Genomic DNA, 17,294 nt, shown 5'->3' on the forward strand with positions numbered 1-17,294 from the left:
TTCTATTCCAAAGGGTGCCCTTTCAATTATGTTACCATCGATGACATAGGAAAGTTGATGTTGCAAAATCATAAACTCATCCAGCACCTAAAACAATTTTACATGTAAATATATCTTAATTACTTTAATAATCTAGTATATGCATGCATCACAAGTATGATGCAAATTCAGTGAGTAAACATATTTACAGCATCCTCTTCCGTTTAACTTGTTTGATTTAAGCAGCACAAGTGCTCTTTTACTTGTCTAGCAACACCTCACAGCAATTATATTTTTACTGTCATACACATTAGACTGATAGTGTTATTATTAGATAAGCCAACTACAAGTCAATTATTTTGTCGCAATAATTAGTTACATGATTGTTTGAAAAAAGAAATAAAGTATAGTAAAAATTATTCTTTCAAATTGTTATCAAAATATGAATCAATTTTTAATGTGTTTGTAAATATATTTATGAGGCCTCATGTACATATTTTCAAGGCGTAATTGCACCATAATACATAATAACTCTCGCACTTTTATAACCTTTCCCCTTGATATTCCCTCGTAACTTATATGGCGTCTCCATAATTTTCATAATTAATATCATGTTTATGACTAATTTTTTATATGCTTATGTAATACAATAAATGGAGACATTAGAGTTCATATTGAATATATTTGAATACTTAGAAGAATAAGAAAAATTATTCCCCCATAACTTATATGATGTCTCCATAATTTTTATAATTAATGTCATGTATATGACTAATTTTTGCTCTGCCTATGTAATACGATTAATGGAGACATTAGAGTTCATATTGAATATACTTGAATACTTAGAAGAATAAGAAAAATTATTCCCCCATAACTTATATGATGTCTCCATAATTTTCATGATTAATGTCATGTTTATGACTAATTTTTGATATGCCTATGTAATACGATAAATGGAGACATTAAAGTTCATATTGAATATAATTGAATACTTAGAAGAATAAGAAAAATTATTCCCCCATAACTTATATGATGTCTCCATAATTTTCATAATTAATGTCATGTTTATGACTAATTTTTGATATGCCTATATAATACTATAAATGAAAGACATTGAAGTTCATATTGAATATACTTGAATGCTTAGAAGAGTAAGAAAAATTTCTCTAAGTTTCAAACCAACCGAGATAAATGAAATGTAATCTCTCATCACATCAGGTACATAAACTATTATATTATTTTGTTTTTGCTGGACAACTATTGCATTATTTTAATAAACAGATCATCCAGTTGAGTCAAGCTATTCACTCTTTTTATTACTTATTTAAATATTTTTCGTCTTCACTTTGAGAAGGCCAAATCAAATCAGTAAAACTATTCAAATTGTTTTCCCGTCTTTCGCAGATTATTTTTTTCTTGTTGAATTAAAGAAAAAAAAGGTTATCACTTTGATAAATCATTTATATTAAGGGTAGTAATTTTAATAGTCCACTGAAAATTGAGATATAGTGGCTAATGAAACTCTAATTTTTCCAACTTTTGAGTTTCATAGTATCATTTTATTAATGTTGGGATTGATATTTATCTCCACTTGCTTATTTGGCACTTATATATGTTGCTCAACAAAAACTCAAATAATATGAGTAGTTGTATGTAATATTAGGTTAATTCAAACGTATTTATTTAACTAAAGTCAATTTGAATAGGTTCCCAATTTTGCCTTTTTAAATATTAGGTTTTGTCCACGAGGCAATATTGGGAATTTTTTACCAAAATAATTTATTATTTAAATCAATTTACAACAGTAATATATTTTTTCAAAATTTTACAAAACTAGTATAAACGTTGTTGACAGTAACGTATTAGGCCATCTATTAATTCTGCCAAGAAACAGACCAAAACTAACGGGGGAAGGCGTTAAAGTTATAATACGTTACTACAAATAACGTTTTAGAGTTTAAGTTGGAATACGTTACTGAAAGTAACGTTTTAGAGTTTAAGTTGGAATACGTTACTGAAAGTAACGTTTTAGAGTTTAAGTTGGAATACGTTACTGAAAGTAACGTTTTAGAGTTTAAGTTGGAATACGTTACTGAAAGTAACGTTTTAGAGTTTAAGTTGGAATACGTTACTGAAAGTAACGTTTTAGAGTTTAAGTTGGAATACGTTACTGAAAGTAACGTTTTAGAGTTTAAGTTGGAATACGTTACTGAAAGTAACGTTTTAGAGTTTAAGTTGGAATACGTTACTGAAAGTAACGTTTTAGAGTTTAAGTTGGAATACGTTACTGAAAGTAACGTTTTAGAGTTTAAGTTGGAATACGTTACTGAAAGTAACGTTTTAGAGTTTAAGTTGGAATACGTTACTGAAAGTAACGTTTTAGAGTTTAAGTTGGAATACGTTACTGAAAGTAACGTTTTAGAGTTTAAGTTGGAATACGTTACTGAAAGTAACGTTTTAGAGTTTAAGTCGAAATACGTTACAGATGGTAACGTTTTAGAATTATTATCTTATAACCCATTAGCCGCACTTCCCTCACCTTCTAACCTAAATAAACCCTATTTCATATTTTTCCCCTTTTTTCATTCCCTCGCTAAGAGAGCTGGTTCTCGTCGTTAATGTTGCCGGAAAAGGGGATTCACAATATTTCAGCGCCATAAGTATTTTGAGAGGTAGTTTCTTTGCTTAAGGTATGTTTTTCTTTACGAAGGAATTGAATTGAATCGTAAGTAGGATTCTATCTTGTATAAATTGAAGAACGTGCCAACCAACTCATGAAATTGGATTCCAAAATAAGTATAATTATATTAATCCTGAAAAAAAGAACTATAAAGCCTTCAGATTTGGAACCATTTATGAGTGTGTGACCATAGGAGCATAGACAAATGAGGAATGTCTTTATACAGATTTCAGAATATAAGAATTAATTTCCAATACCCAAAAATAGAAAAAATGTATTCACTCTTTTAATTTTCTTAATCTACAATCCTCAAATAATAAATTAGCTATCAGATCTTGACCATATGCTTAGAAAGAATGAATTTTTTTGCTAGTCTTATGGTCATTAAAGATTTGAAACACTTTTTTTTTTTTAATTTTTCTAAAAGAGTGAGAGAAGGGGGTTTTGTGGTTTTGTTGGGGAGGAAAGAGTCTTTAGATTTCTGTTGTGATTTGTTTTTTTTTTTAAGTCCCAAATATATTGCTAGTCTTATGGTTATTAAAGATTGAATTTTTCATAAAGGATTCTTGAAATTTTGTACATTTAATATCTGGTTTGTCTTAGTGAGTGAGTGAGTGATTACATTGATATGGGAATTGAAAGAGTCTCCTTTTATTGTGGGTCTGATCATTTACTTCCCAAAAACCATAAGTATTTCGAGAGGTAGTTTCTTTGCTTAAGGTATGTTTTTCTTTACGAAGGAATTGAATTGAATCGTAAGTAGGATTCTATCTTGTATAAATTGAAGAACGTGCCAACCAACTCATGAAATTGGATTCCAAAATAAGTTGTTATCTGGTAACTTGTTTTGTTTAGTTCGATTTAAGGATTGTTTCATGGTCACTGAACTCAGAATTGTTATTTAAAGTTGTAACAATTGTATATTGTTGAAGAAGATTGCGTAGCAGTGCATTGAGAGAATAGCTATAGTCATTGTTACATTGTCTTTTAGATTAGTATATGTTTGTTAGTTAGTTACATAACATAATTAATTTGTTAGCCTAAATTGCTTAACTCATTAGTTGGTTAACTTTGATTATTGTAATTAGCACTTTAGTCATTTATATAAATAGCCTACTGTACAGATGTAAACATATAATGAAACTATCTAATAATGATAATCTATATTCTTCTCTGTGATTCCTTAAATTTGTCTCATCTATTCAAACAATTCTCTGTAAATTTTGATTCTTAACATATATCAACAAAAAGATTATACTCAAGTTCTATTGTTGCTTAGTGTAGTCTAAGATGGTTTGTCTTATACAACACACTTCCAAATTAAAGAGAATGACCTTAAAATTTTTAAATGTGATTTCATAACTTTACATCACTTTTGAAGTATGTCGCCAAGAAAAAACTACATAATAGTTCGGGCTAACATTTAAGTTTACTTTCATGTGTATTTCATAGGTATTTTTTATGGCTAATGATAGTGAATACAAGTTGGATCCCGGTCCATTGGAATCGAATGTATTAACGGGACAACTTACTCATAGATCACAAGATATATGGGAAGGAAATGTTAATATGATTCTTAATACGAGGAGAGAAGATGGAAATTTTTGGAAGCTCATAGAGAAATATCCCATCCATCCACGAGTTCTTGAAGTAATTAGGTTATCTGGATTATATGGTGTTTACAAATCTAATCGGCCTGCTATTGACCGTAGTTTGATCACTGCACTAGTTGAGCGTTGGCGTCCCGAAACTCACACTTTTCACTTTAGAACAGGCGAAGCAACAATTACCTTGCAGGACGTAGAGGTGTTGTATGGATTACCTGTGAATGGTGATCCAGTACTTGGTAATGAAATGATAAGGACCATAGAGGATTGGCAAAACATTTGTCAAAGATTATTAGGTTTTGTTCCTTCTCGTGAAGACTTCAAAACAAATTCCATCAAGGTCGCTGCATTTAATTCACACATGTTAAGCCAGCCACATTTGTCGAACATGGCAACACAAGATATGGTTAATCAGAAGGCAAGATGTTTCATGTTCTGGATGATTGCAGGTATGATGATGGCGGATACATCTGGTGGTTATTTGAAGCTTATGTACCTGCCTATGCTCGAAGACGTCGATAAAATTGGATCTTATAGTTGGGGGAGTGCGACCTTGGCATACTTGTATCATTTTCTTTGTAAAGCTTCACAGAGTACCCAAAATGAGATAGCCGGATTTTTGCCACTACTTCAGGTATACCTAATGATTGTACATATAATTTATTTATATTTCTTTCAATTTGTCTCTGTAGTGTTATTGGAGGATGAAATTTTTTAGAGATGTAATCCTAAAACTCTTTCTCCCAGATTTGGGCGTGGGAGAGAGTCACTGTTCTCCGTCCTCAAATAGTAGCCCACAGAGATGCGAGAACTATTTGTCATGTTGGTTTGCCTAGGGGTCCGCATGCTACTAGATGGTTTGCACATCTTAGTTGGACGAATACTACCAAGCATGTGTTGAAAGTTTATAGGGATGCACTTGACTCTATGATAGAAGATCAGGTACATTGCTTTTACTTATTTATAAATATTGTAAATGTAAAGACTCACTTTGCTCTTTTCTTTTTTCATGTAGTTTATTTGGGAACCGTATTCCGATGACTTAATTGAGAGTCTTCCTCTCTATTGTCATGCTGGACGAGACATATGGCGAGTTAGAGTTCCAATATTTTGTTGGGATGTGGTCGAGGTTCATTTGCCAGATCGTGTTATGAGGCAATTTGGACTACAACAAGCTATACCAACTCCGTTTCCATTTGATTCCAACCACTTTCGCCATGATCGTCGAGGAAGACCAAATACAAATTGGGAGTTGGAACATGCACATTGGTTATCATTTTGGAACCAACGTCTCCAATATAGTTGTGATGCACCGGTTAATAATGAACCACTTCGCTATGATGATCCATATCTTATTTGGTTCAGGCGCATTACTCGTCTTGTTATTGGTAATCCTAATTCACGTCCTCAAAATCAACAAGGTTATGTGCCTAATTCGACGGCATATGAAACTATGGTATGCCATTTATTGATTACTGTTGTTTAGTGTTGTTGCTGCCAAGTGATTTATGTGTCTTTATTGATTTTAGTGTGTCATTTATTTTGTTTAATGTAGTTGCTGGCAAGTTTTTCATTGTTCTTGGTACTGCTAAGTGTTTAGAAAAATGCTAAAGGTAATATATATAGGAAAATTAAAAGAGTGAGAGTAGTGAAGTGGGGATACTGATGAGGAGATGTAGATGTTATTTTCATTTTTATGAATGATTGGAATTCAGCCAGTTGCATTCTTTAGTTGGCAGTGAATTCATTGCTTAAGTGATAGTCCGATCTAAATCATCAGATTAATGGTGCGTCATTAAATAACTTTCACTTTAATTTATTTAGGTGCGTCATATTCATTCGATGGTTGATGAAGCTAAAACACTTGGTGATAATCCATCATATGAGGCCTTATACATGTTTAGAAAAATGGTGCGAGATCAAGGTTCTGATTGTTTGAAATATGTCCATGAGGCTGACAGGGTTCATGTGTCAGCCGATTATAGAAGAGATGTGGTACAACCTGTCCAGTTACATCACCCAGTTCGTAGGCGAGGAAAAGGTGGTGTTGCAGGTAGGAGAGAACGTGTTGTTGAAAGAGCACAAACACATGTTGAAATAGATCAGGCCACACAAAATGTCCAAGAAGCCTTAGAAGATGATCAAGCAACATCCAATTATAATATTGGTTCTATTTCAGGAGGTTGCACTCATGAATTCACTCAGGCATCAAATATGACATATCAACTGTCAGAAACAGATATCATGCCATACGTGACGCCACAGACTCTACAAATATCAAGTCATCCAAGTCTTTCATCACTTGAGAATGTCATTGGTAATTTTGAGAATGTCCCAAATTTTAACTCATCGCCTGTGCCTCTGATCATTGAAACCCCTGATGCCACTAATAGTTTAGAGGACCCGAATCATGATGTGGACGATAATGATCCAAAGGATGCAAATGAAGGCGGTGATACGACTATTCAAAATAGTGAACCATCAAGGAGGGAGAAGCGTAAAATTAAACTTAAGCCTTGTGGGACTGGTACTTTAACATCTGACATTTTTTATTTAGTTTTACTCTCTTTTAGAATAATAGAACATTTATATTTTCTTTACAGGCGGTCACTATGCTATCCAACATGTCCAAAAAAAGAGAGCCAAGAATAAGTAATGAAAATTGATGTTGCTGAAATCTTTTGGTGTTGCTGAAACCTTTTGGTGCTGCTGAAAATTGGTGTTGCTGAAGCCTTTTGGTGCTGCTGAAAATTGCAGCCAGTACTGCTGAAAATTGGAGCTGCTGAAACCTTTTGTGGCTGCTGAAAATTGCAGCCAGTACTGCTGAAAATTGGAGCTGCTGAAACCTTTTGTGGCTGCTGAAAATTGCAGCCAGTACTGCTGAAAATTGGAGCTGCTGAAACCTTTTGTGGCTGCTGAAAATTGCAGCCAGTACTGCTGAAAATTGGAGCTGCTGAAACCTTTTGTGGCTGCTGAAAATTGCAGCCAGTACTGCTGAAAATTGGAGCTGCTGAAACCTTTTGTGGCTGCTGAAAATTGCAGCCAGTACTGCTGAAAATTGGAGCTGCTGAAACCTTTTGTGGCTGCTGAAAATTGCAGCCAGTACTGCTGAAAATTGGAGCTGCTGAAACCTTTTGTGGCTGCTGAAAATTGCAGCCAGTACTGCTGAAAATTGGAGCTGCTGAAACATTTTGTTGCTGCTGAAAATTGTAGCTAGTACTGCTGAAATTAGTGCGGTTGTTTTTTTTTTGTGATGCTGAAACCTTTTGTTGTTGCCTAAAAATTTTGAATGAAAGTGGCGGTTGATTGAATGAAACCGAACAAGCGTCAAAGGTAATACCTTATTCTTTTTGTCCCTAGATTCAGGAATGTGATCTTCATTGTCTTGAACATGTTGAGTTTCTTTGTCAATCTGGTTTGTGGTCGGGGTGGCATCGAATTCTGGAAGTTTGATGTTAATGATATCGTTTTCTTGTTGCGTTACTGGTGTTCGAGCAAATGAAAAGGCGAAAAAAAGGAAGAAAATAGCAATGGAGAGTTTATCCATTGTGTAAATTTGGTTTAATAGAACAAAGTCTATTTCTCTGAAGACAAAAGAATGATATTTATGGATATATATATATAGAAGGATTAATTAGGCTGTTTTTGCTCTATTTTGCTTTGGAAGGTGGACAGTGAATATGGGGAAAAGAGAGGTTAAAAGAGGTATAAAACATAGTAAAACTTTGTATGTAACATTAGTTTATATATTTGCTAATGACGCAGTCTTGCACAAATTAAGAACAAAATAGGGATCAATATTGTCTTGAAATTGAAGTAGTATATTATTATAATATTTTTATAAAGTAGGTAAGGTATCATGTCCTTCTCCTTCCCTCGTCTTATCGGCTACGGATATATGTGATTTTAAGCGGGTTTACACTTATTTTCAACTTTTCACAGTGGTAGTATATTATTTAAGTTAGTTTCTTAAAGCTATAAAAATATTCAAGATAGTGAATGAAAGCAGTTTAGTAAAAAATAGTACAATTAGAGCTGTTTGAAAGTTAAAAAAAATACATAATTAGAGCTGTTTGAAAGTAAAAGAAATACATAATTAGACTACCCAATTAAATTTGATTTCGAGTTGGACATCGACGCCTGTCATGCCCAGTTTGTTTACACAATCCACAAGCCCGCCCATATGTTGCAGGATCACGATCCATCTCATTATGAATTCTAGTGGTCCTTGATCGATTGGGACGTCGATAGAATTCATTACTTCTCATTATAAAGCTTGGCGATGGCCAATATGCCTCGTGTCCAATCGGTGAGAATGACCCAGAATATGTTGTAACATAATTCTCTATTGTGAAATGCTCGCTGACAAAATTTCTAGCTAATGCTCCCATTCTTTCAGTAACCTTCATGACATGTGAACACGGGAAGTGCAAATTAGCCCATTTTTCACAATCACATTTTTTTCACTTAATGAAATACAATGAGGATTACCACCAATACCATCAATTTGTATTGATCTAACCTCATATACCCCTGTGGATATATTCCAATCATAAACAAAGTGTCTTTTTGAATTTTCATAGTTTTTCTCCCACTTCTTTTTGAAACTGCTTGTCCATAATTCCTTTTGCTCAACAAGTTGGTGAGTTTTTTGACATCTACGAGTATATCGTTCAACGGTTTGCTCCAATGAAAGTCTAACCATAGCAGTGACGGGCAAGCCTCGAGCTTTCTTTAGAAGTCCGTTGAAAGACTCTGAAAGATTTGTTGTCAGTACTCCCCATCTTTTTCCATTATCATGACTAACAGTCCATTTGTCCAATGGAATTCGCATGAGGTATTCATATGCTTCTCTATTTTCTTCTTGAATTTCCCACATCAAAGCTTCAAACTTCCTTACTTGATGAGTTGTAGCAGCCCTCCACATAAGATTACTGAGGTCCCTATTTGGAAATTGAGATTGAAAATTACTTTTAAGATGTCTCAGACAAAATCGATGAAAGGCCCGAGGTTCCTGCAATCGCCACAACTCCGATAAACTAGTCAAGATTCCTTTTGCCCTATCAGAGATAATACAAATATCTTCTCTATCTTTTATCACATGTGCACTCAATTTCCTAAAAAACCATTTCCATGCCTCTTTCGACTCTTTGTCAACAATACCAAACGCAAGAGGAAGAATGTTATCATTTCCGTCAACTCCAACAGCAATTAACAATTTTATCTCATATTTACCATACATATGAGTTCCATCTACTGAAATAACAGGACGACAAGTTTGGAACCCATCAATGCATGGCTTGAAAGCCCAAAATACAAACTTAAAAGTTTTTACCTCTGGTGAACTCATTGACTCTTCGTGTTTCCATTCCACAACTGTTCCAGGATTAAAGTATTGAAAAGCTGCAAAAAACTTAGGAAGCTCACTAAATGATTTCTGAAAATCACCATATACCAATGTAAATGCGCGTTGACGCCCAAGCCACGCTTTTCTATATGTTACTTGATGACCAAATTTTTCATGAACCTTAGACATGACATCCACTACCAACAATTTTGGATTTTTACTTATTTGATTTAAAAATAGAGATGCAATTAAATTGGTATCTAAGTTAGTGTGACCTGTTGTAAGTCCTTCAGTCTCACATCTATGATTATTAAAATACTTTCCTATCTTCCAAAGGCTACCTCCAACCTTACGACCTCGAAGAAACCATGGACAACCCAAAGAATCATAAAATCTGCATCTCACAGTCCATACGCTCTTAGTTGATATTACAATCTTAAATTCTTTATTTTTGCGCAAACTCCAAATTGTCACAGCCCGTTTTAACTTAGTTTTACTACTAAAATACATATTTTTTTCTAAATCTTTTTTTGCATCCTCGACCCAAACAGAACAACATTTCATTTCGGATTCACGAGTAGAGATAAAAATATCTTCCTCAGTCTCCAATGTTGTAAAGTAAGGTATATCATTATTTTGCATTTCATCAAATTGATTTTGAAAATTCACCGCACTTTCATTTTGAGGTAAATCTCCAATATCTTCATCGGATTCACTTTCAATGACTTTACTCTCTCCATCATCTTCTGAAGGTTCATCCTCCTCCGAATTTTCATCACTTCTTTGAGCATGTGCATCATTACACAAATCAAAGGTAGCTTCATCTTCTCTGTAAAAAAAAAAAATTCATGAAATACAAAAAAATGAAAATAATTAATTATTCATGCTATTAAATAAAATTAGCTAAAAAGATTATTCTACCTGATTTCATATTGATTGTGTATACTCTCAATATGTCTTTGACTACCCGAGCCTTCATCAAATGATTGATGAATACCATGTGTTGCAGTGTATGTAAAATGAGGCTGACTGAATGTGGCAAATCCATAATTTTGAGCCAATAAATTCATATGATAACCATGTTGATCATTCATTCGAAACAGATTATCTTGATTTATTGGTCTAATCTTTATATACATCTCCAAAAGATTTATATCAATCTTGTTCAAAAATTTCTGAGGAATGGCAAAAAATTGTACCAAAGATTGGTCATTCTCAATTTTGAACTCAATAAATCTTATAACGTTACCTTGAAATGAGCATGGATATTTTCCAGAAATATCCAATTGAATATTTTCTCCATCAGTCCCCATTTTCTCATGCAACAATTTAATTAATTCAACGTAGTTGGTCGAAATAGACATGCTAACAATCATTCTGGCACATTCGTTATATCGAAATCCGTTTATTTCAGTGATTATTTCACCGCCCCAATACAAAGCAATCATCACGTTATCTTCAAAATTAGCCATCAAAAAATCCTACACACAAAAATAAGATGCATTATAGTTATTAAAAATATGTTATAAGTACATTACAATATATTGACAAGCCATACCTATTGAAATTTTGTGAGTATTGATTCAACAATAGGGCATATACGCAGAAGCTTTGTAGAACATTATTTGAATGTGCTAAACATTCTACACAACCATTTCTTATAATGTTCTGTGGCCAACACTTTAAGAATTTATTTTAAAGTTAAAACGTAACATATAGTAACGTTTTATTGGACGATCAAATCAGCAAGAAATCTTCACATACCCGTGACATGATAGAATCGTTACTCAGGGTAACATTTTAGTCTTAAAACGTGACTCCCAGTAACGATTTAACGTCACATTTTGTACAAAGATTCTCAGGTGGCAGACCTGTGATTTGATTTGATATAATCGTTACTCCAAGTAACGTTTTATATGTAAAACGTGACTTCCAGTAACGTCTTCGACGTCAAATTTCGTACAGAGATTCTAAGGTGGCAGGTGGCAGATTTACAAAGATACGTTACTGATGGTAACGTCTTAAGCTTAAAATGTTACTGTCAGTAACGTAATGCTTCTTAACGCCGTCTACCAAATACTTTTAGTCTGTTTATTTTGTGAAAATGAAATATAGCCTAATACGTTACTACCAACAACGTTTATATTACTTTTGTAAAATTTCAAAGTTTCATATTATTTTGGTGAATTAAATGAAATAATAGATTATTTTGGTCAAGACTTCCAATATTGGTCTGTCCATTTACTTTGGAATTTTTTACTTTAAGGTGCATCCAATTTGAATACACATGCCACTTTAATAAGAATAAATATAGTTGGGTTGAATATATGGGGATCTCGTGTTTAGTTGAAGAGTCACAAATTAGAGTTTTGAAACTTGAATTTTGAAATTAGATTTTTTTTAGTACAACGTGAATTACCCCTTTATTAGGTTTACGAAGGACGAATCCAAAGGTGATTTACAAGAATGATATTGGAGGTGGATAGTATTGAAATTTTGTCCTCGCTTGTTCAAAGAAAAAATTCAAATTTAATAAGTTTTGCTTTTGATTTTGAAGGTTTGCCTATTATGAAAGCGTGAGCAAAAAATTCAACACCACTTATTGTTAAAGACATGAGATTTGGTTTCTTGAAGTCCAATGAATCAAATAGTGAAGTTTTAGATACCGAATGACTAAATATAACATTAAAAAATAGTTGTGTCGAATAACCTAAAATTTGCACAAGCCACATATTTCAAATTTATTGAAAAATGACATTTTCAGGAGACACGAAAACGTGTCCTCCAACTGTCATATTAGCCTTAATTCAAGTTGCGTTTTATGTGTTAATTTGTATTTTATGCGTTTACTTATTTAATTTTATATAAATTTAAATAGATACCCATATATACCTAAATGTTAGTTAAGCAAAATTAAATGAACTATTGATGTATTGTACTTTTTGAGTTTCTTCCAAATAATTTTACAAACTAAAATTATAAGAAATAATACAACAAAAAAGTATTTTATGAACCTACGTAAGTTGAACAATTTAAATTAGCATTAAAAATTTTCGCCTCTTTAATTGATTTTATGGAGTGTGGAGTTAAAAGGGTAAAAAAGATTGTCAAAAATTTCAAAAGGGCATATTAATTTTTTTTTTTTAAATTTTGAAAATCGCTCCGTGTGGAGCGATTTGTTTAATTTTTTTTTTTAAAAAAAAATGAAAAGACAATTTTAAGAAATTTCCCTTTTTCAGAAGGTATAAGTCGCTAGCGTTTTTACCGTTTTGGTTTTAAAAGAAATTGATATGCCCTTTTGAAATTTTTGACAATTTTTTTTACCCTTTTAACTCCACACTCTGATTTTATGTGTTGTCTTTTGTCCATGAAAACATATTTGTCTAATTTATAAGTTATGAGTACCATAGAATCGTTAATGAAAGATGATTTACTTTCAAAATATGACTTTCTACCACAACTTCAGATTAATGACCTTCAAAATAGATATGGCACATCAACTTAAAAATAAAATAAAATAACATAAAACATAAGTCTAATTTGTTTAACAAAGACCATTTAAGCTGGAGTGATAACTCATTGTCATCGAAACTATTATTATCTGGCACATTATAGCTATCTAAGATACAAAATTTATATTGTTTGTCTCAAATTTCCCTAGAGCAGTAAATTAACAAAGAAAAGATATAGATTTCAAGAAATTCTGTGGCGGGTTCCCTTCACATCAAAAACAATATATATAGTCCAAGAAATATTTTTCAAGTTCTAACTTGATGCATAAGAAGATCAATGAAATGTCGGGAAGGATTGCCCAAGTTCATGTAAGCATATTATTAGCATGTTCTCCAACGGCCCAACCAATTTGGGACTCTAACACCCCATTTGTGCCCACATAAGCATACCTAAAAGATAACACAACCAGTAAACATAAGCAGTACAAATATTGATCTCTACTCTTGGGACACTCTATCTCAGCATCTTCACTCAGTAGAGGCTTTCATTTCAGACATAGTTAGATTCAGTTTAAGCTTTATAGTTTGATAACTAATTAAACTCACAGATTATATATTCAGTTTTAGAATGTGTATTCTCCATCACTTTTAGTTTATCTCATGATTAAAGCTTCCGCTCAGAATTTTCTCATTTCAGTTATCATAGTATGCCTTATGTTATGTCAGCATGGTTAGCTTGGGGTCAGCTTGGGGTCAGTTGTTATCCTAGGTCTCGCGTCCGCGTATCGGGGTAGCCTCTAGGCGCGACAAGGAAATAAAGTATATTTAAAATTTATCCTGAGATTTACTCCCCTTATCCATCACACCAAGCGACCCCTAAAAGTTAACAGAGCCAGTAAGCAACACAGATTTTGATATCTCCTCTTGCGATACTCTATCTCTTCCCTTGCGTGAGGAACATTAAGGAAGTCTTCCCAAATTAACGATCCAAATTTAATTGAAATTTATGGAGCACACGTTAGTAGTAGAATCTCAATCATGGTTATGTATCCGGCCATTTCTATAATCATGATTCTGCGAGGATGTGATAAGATGTGTCTTGTCTCTCTTTCTTACGCCGCCTTGTGTGCGTGACTAATATGGTCAAGTAAATGAATCTGATATTGTTCATCTTTCTATTACATATCTTGAACTTAATCTATCACGACCCAAAGTACATCCTAGTCGTAACAAGGCGCGTAAGACCCGGAGAAACTCTATAATAGCCATTTAGCATGCATCATTCAAGATAATAGAATTTAAAGAGTTCAAAAGCAGTTTCTTATCATAAAGAGTTTGACAAAAGTAAGGAAAACTAACATAACTCTCAAAAAATCATCTATTACATCTAAGGAGTGATTGAGACATAACCCACACATCACATACAAATCTGAAAAGAAATTACATAAAGTAGTAAAAGAGGCTCTGTCCTCGAAACGTGAGGACTAACCAATCTCTCCAAGAGCTCTAAGGATCAATATAGACAGAAATGTGCGGAATAGGAATGCAATAAAACATGAGGCTTGATCATAAGGGGACATACTCGAAAACATAAAATGCATGATCAAGTTAAAACATAGTCAAATCATTTAAGAAGAATTCATAAATCATGAAGGAGGTCAATACATCTTTAAATCATAAAAGAAGCTTCATAAAACATTTAGTAATTAACTTAGTTCATTTTGTGAGAAGTTTGTCATTAACTGACATAGACCATGTGAGCAATAACATGAAATTCGGTGTCAATTCTATACCTAAAAGAGATGTCCTTACTTGAGAGTGAAAAGAACAAATTTGATTTTTTTTGGATGACAAGGGAAACCAGCAGTCACTACCCTTTGGGTATGCACAAGGTAAAACCCACACTCCTATGCAATACCTCGCAAACTCACATAAGAGAGGTTACCTGCACTAGACAAGACTTGAGCGACGAGCTCGACCTAGAAGGAAAACCCCTTGCTTTCCCTGGCAAGGGGTTTCGAACTTGAGTCCTTCAACATGGAATTTCCGAACTTAACCATCACGACACTCAAATGTGTGACAAAAACCATATATTTGAGTGTTTTTTTCCAATCAGTCACACCTTTGCTTCATATAAATAGAAATCTAGTGGAATTCACCTCTAACTTACATTAAGATATAGACTCAGTTTGAACCGTCAATTTTTAGACTCAAATTTTCCTTAAAGTAGTAATTTTACAAAGGAAAGATATAGATTTCAAGAAATGTTGTTGTGGGCCCCTTGTTATCAAAAACAATATATATAGTACAAGAAATTTTTTTCAAGCTCAAATTCGATACATAATTTATCAATAATAATGTATGCGAAACCTTAATTATGTGTTGAAATGCCTAAAAATATGGGATTTATGTAATTATAAAAATAATAGGGATAAAATGTAATTACGATTTTACACTATGGTATTTATGTAAGTTATACATTATATTACTTCGACATAAAAAGAAGAGTACTTGAAGATCATATTTCAAATATGAAATACAAGTTTTATTTGTTTTATGTCAAATTCGAGGAAGCTGATGGCAAATGTTCAAGGAGAGCAATCGTGTCAAAGGAGTTTTGAGCTTGAGCTAACACTGATGCAGCGACAACGAATCACAACTCCCGAAGAGGCCACAAACCGCCTGAATCAAGTGTCAAATTTCAAATTTGTGAATCTGTTAGGTATTGCCGTATTTGATGGATTGTTTACAACTTGTTAGGCGTCATTTGTGGGATTGAAATTAATTAAAAGAAAATTAACATTATTTTTTTTCTTTTTAAGCACAACAACACCATATTTGAATGTATCCGACCACCACTAATGTATTCTGAACACTCTTATTTTAAGAAATTGCCGTAAAATGAAAACTAACAGGGATAGAATGTAATTTATATCTCATATTATGTGATTTCTATGATTTATACTTTTATTATTAGTCGAAGCTATTAATTTAAATGATTTGACTAAGTCCTTAATTTAAATTGGCTACGATTTTAAATCAACTAGGCCAAATCCTTGATTACAAATATAGTTCTTTTCTCACTTCACATTCAACCCTTTAAAATACCAAATTTTGGGCTCTTTCTATTAAATTTCAACAGTTCCTTTTAACCCAATTTTGGGCCAATTTCAATTCCTATTTCCATTCCAAGCCCAACTCCATTTCAAACCATCAACAATCCATTCCAATTATTTCTCCGACCTGACCCATTTCTTTTATTCCCAAAGATACATCAGCAACGTCAACAATAATTTTACACATTCATAATACACGGGACCAGAGAAGGAGACTGCGTGAACTTCACGGTAGTACTTTCCAACGTAATATAGTGCACAATATATGCCTCAATCGCTTTGAATTCGCGTCAATCACTGAAGCTGGAGTTATCGAATATATTCTAGTTATTCGACAACTCCAGTTTCAGGAATTGTTTTGTTTGGGACGTGAATTCGAAGCGATTGAGGCAGATATTGTTCACTCTGTTACGTTTGGAAAGTGCTACCGTGAAATTCACGTAGTCTGCTTCTCCGGTCCTGTGTATTTTGACTGTGTACAACTATTGTTGACGTTGCTGATGGGTCTTTGAAAATAAAATAAATGGGTCAGGTCGGAGGAATAGTTGGAATGGATTGCTGATGGTTTAAAATGGAGTTGGGCTGGGAATAGAAATAGGAATTGGAATTGGCCCGAAATTGGGTTAAAAGGAACTGTTGAAATCTAATAGAAAGGGCCCAAAATTTGGTATTTTAAAGGGTTGAATGTGAAGTGAGAAAAGAGCTATATTTGTAGTAAAAATTATGTAAATCACATAGTGTAAAACGTAAATTACCTCCTATCCCTACTCTTTTTCAATTTACAAAAAATCACTTATTTTTAATAAGTTTCTGATACATAATAAAACAGTTGGATACACTATATAGTATTCCATTTTATCCGTTTGTTGAGTAATTTGGGGGATTTTTATCCGTTTGTTGAGTAATTTGGGCGATTAAAAACTGAAATTTGAATTAATTCCTACTTTTAATATGCCACGGTTATTATTCCCTTAAATAAAGGCATTACCTTGTGTGTTTCAAAACAAGTTTTATACAATATAATACTCTAAATTAAATTATATTTTGTCATTAGTGATCTTCCCTTATTTTTGGCAGAAAAGATATTTTGATTAGTGATCTTCCATTTTTTTT

General features: G+C 33.1%; 2 protein-coding genes across 5 annotated transcripts; one reads left to right on the forward strand and one right to left on the reverse strand.

The window, feature by feature from the left end:
• Positions 1–2,555: 2,555 nt before the first annotated feature.
• Positions 2,556–7,387, forward strand: LOC114076771 (serine/threonine-protein phosphatase 7 long form homolog). 2 transcript variants are annotated; one of them, XM_027916249.1, is made up of 6 exons: positions 2,556–2,669; positions 4,112–4,900; positions 5,014–5,208; positions 5,282–5,722; positions 6,091–6,793; positions 6,870–7,387. In XM_027916249.1, exons 2-6 carry the CDS (start codon positions 4,121–4,123, stop codon positions 6,920–6,922), a joined length of 2,172 nt encoding a protein of 723 aa, XP_027772050.1. In that variant the 5' UTR covers positions 2,556–2,669; positions 4,112–4,120; the 3' UTR covers positions 6,923–7,387. The 2 variants fall into 2 exon arrangements, with proteins under 2 accessions (XP_027772050.1, XP_027772049.1); XM_027916248.1 differs by lacking the exon at positions 2,556–2,669 and adding an exon at positions 2,687–3,379.
• A 1,180-nt stretch (positions 7,388–8,567) lies between these two features.
• Positions 8,568–11,302, reverse strand: LOC114076965. 3 transcript variants are annotated; one of them, XM_027916765.1, is made up of 3 exons: positions 10,863–11,294; positions 10,535–10,642; positions 8,568–10,442 (listed from the first exon to the last, which is right to left on the reverse strand). In XM_027916765.1, exons 1-3 carry the CDS (start codon positions 10,874–10,876, stop codon positions 8,672–8,674), a joined length of 1,893 nt encoding a protein of 630 aa, XP_027772566.1. In that variant the 5' UTR covers positions 10,877–11,294; the 3' UTR covers positions 8,568–8,671. The 3 variants fall into 3 exon arrangements, with proteins under 3 accessions (XP_027772566.1, XP_027772567.1, XP_027772565.1); XM_027916766.1 differs by lacking the exon at positions 10,535–10,642 and having other exon boundaries at positions 10,863–11,302; XM_027916764.1 differs by having other exon boundaries at positions 10,535–11,291.
• Between the last annotated feature and the right edge of the window lie 5,992 nt (positions 11,303–17,294).

The sequence above is a fragment of the Solanum pennellii genome, chromosome 4 (genome assembly GCF_001406875.1).
Source record: "Solanum pennellii chromosome 4, SPENNV200".
NCBI classification, from domain to species: domain Eukaryota; kingdom Viridiplantae; phylum Streptophyta; class Magnoliopsida; order Solanales; family Solanaceae; genus Solanum; species Solanum pennellii.

What these genes read in the sequence shown, in the direction of transcription:
- LOC114076771 (XM_027916249.1), top strand. Translation starts at nt 4,121, where the DNA reads ATGGCTAATGATAGTGAATACAAGTTGGATCCCGGTCCATTGGAATCG. An exon ending in GATTTTTGCCACTACTTCAG is followed by an intron (nt 4,901 to 5,013) that starts GTATACCTAATG and finishes TCTTTCTCCCAG; the next exon opens with ATTTGGGCGTGGGAGAGAGT. An exon ending in CGACGGCATATGAAACTATG is followed by an intron (nt 5,723 to 6,090) that starts GTATGCCATTTA and finishes TAATTTATTTAG; the next exon opens with GTGCGTCATATTCATTCGAT.
- LOC114076965 (XM_027916764.1), bottom strand. Translation starts at nt 11,085, where the DNA reads ATGGCTAATTTTGAAGATAACGTGATGATTGCTTTGTATTGGGGCGGT. An exon ending in CACAATCAATATGAAATCAG is followed by an intron (nt 10,443 to 10,534) that starts GTAGAATAATCT and finishes TTTTTTTTACAG; the next exon opens with AGAAGATGAAGCTACCTTTG.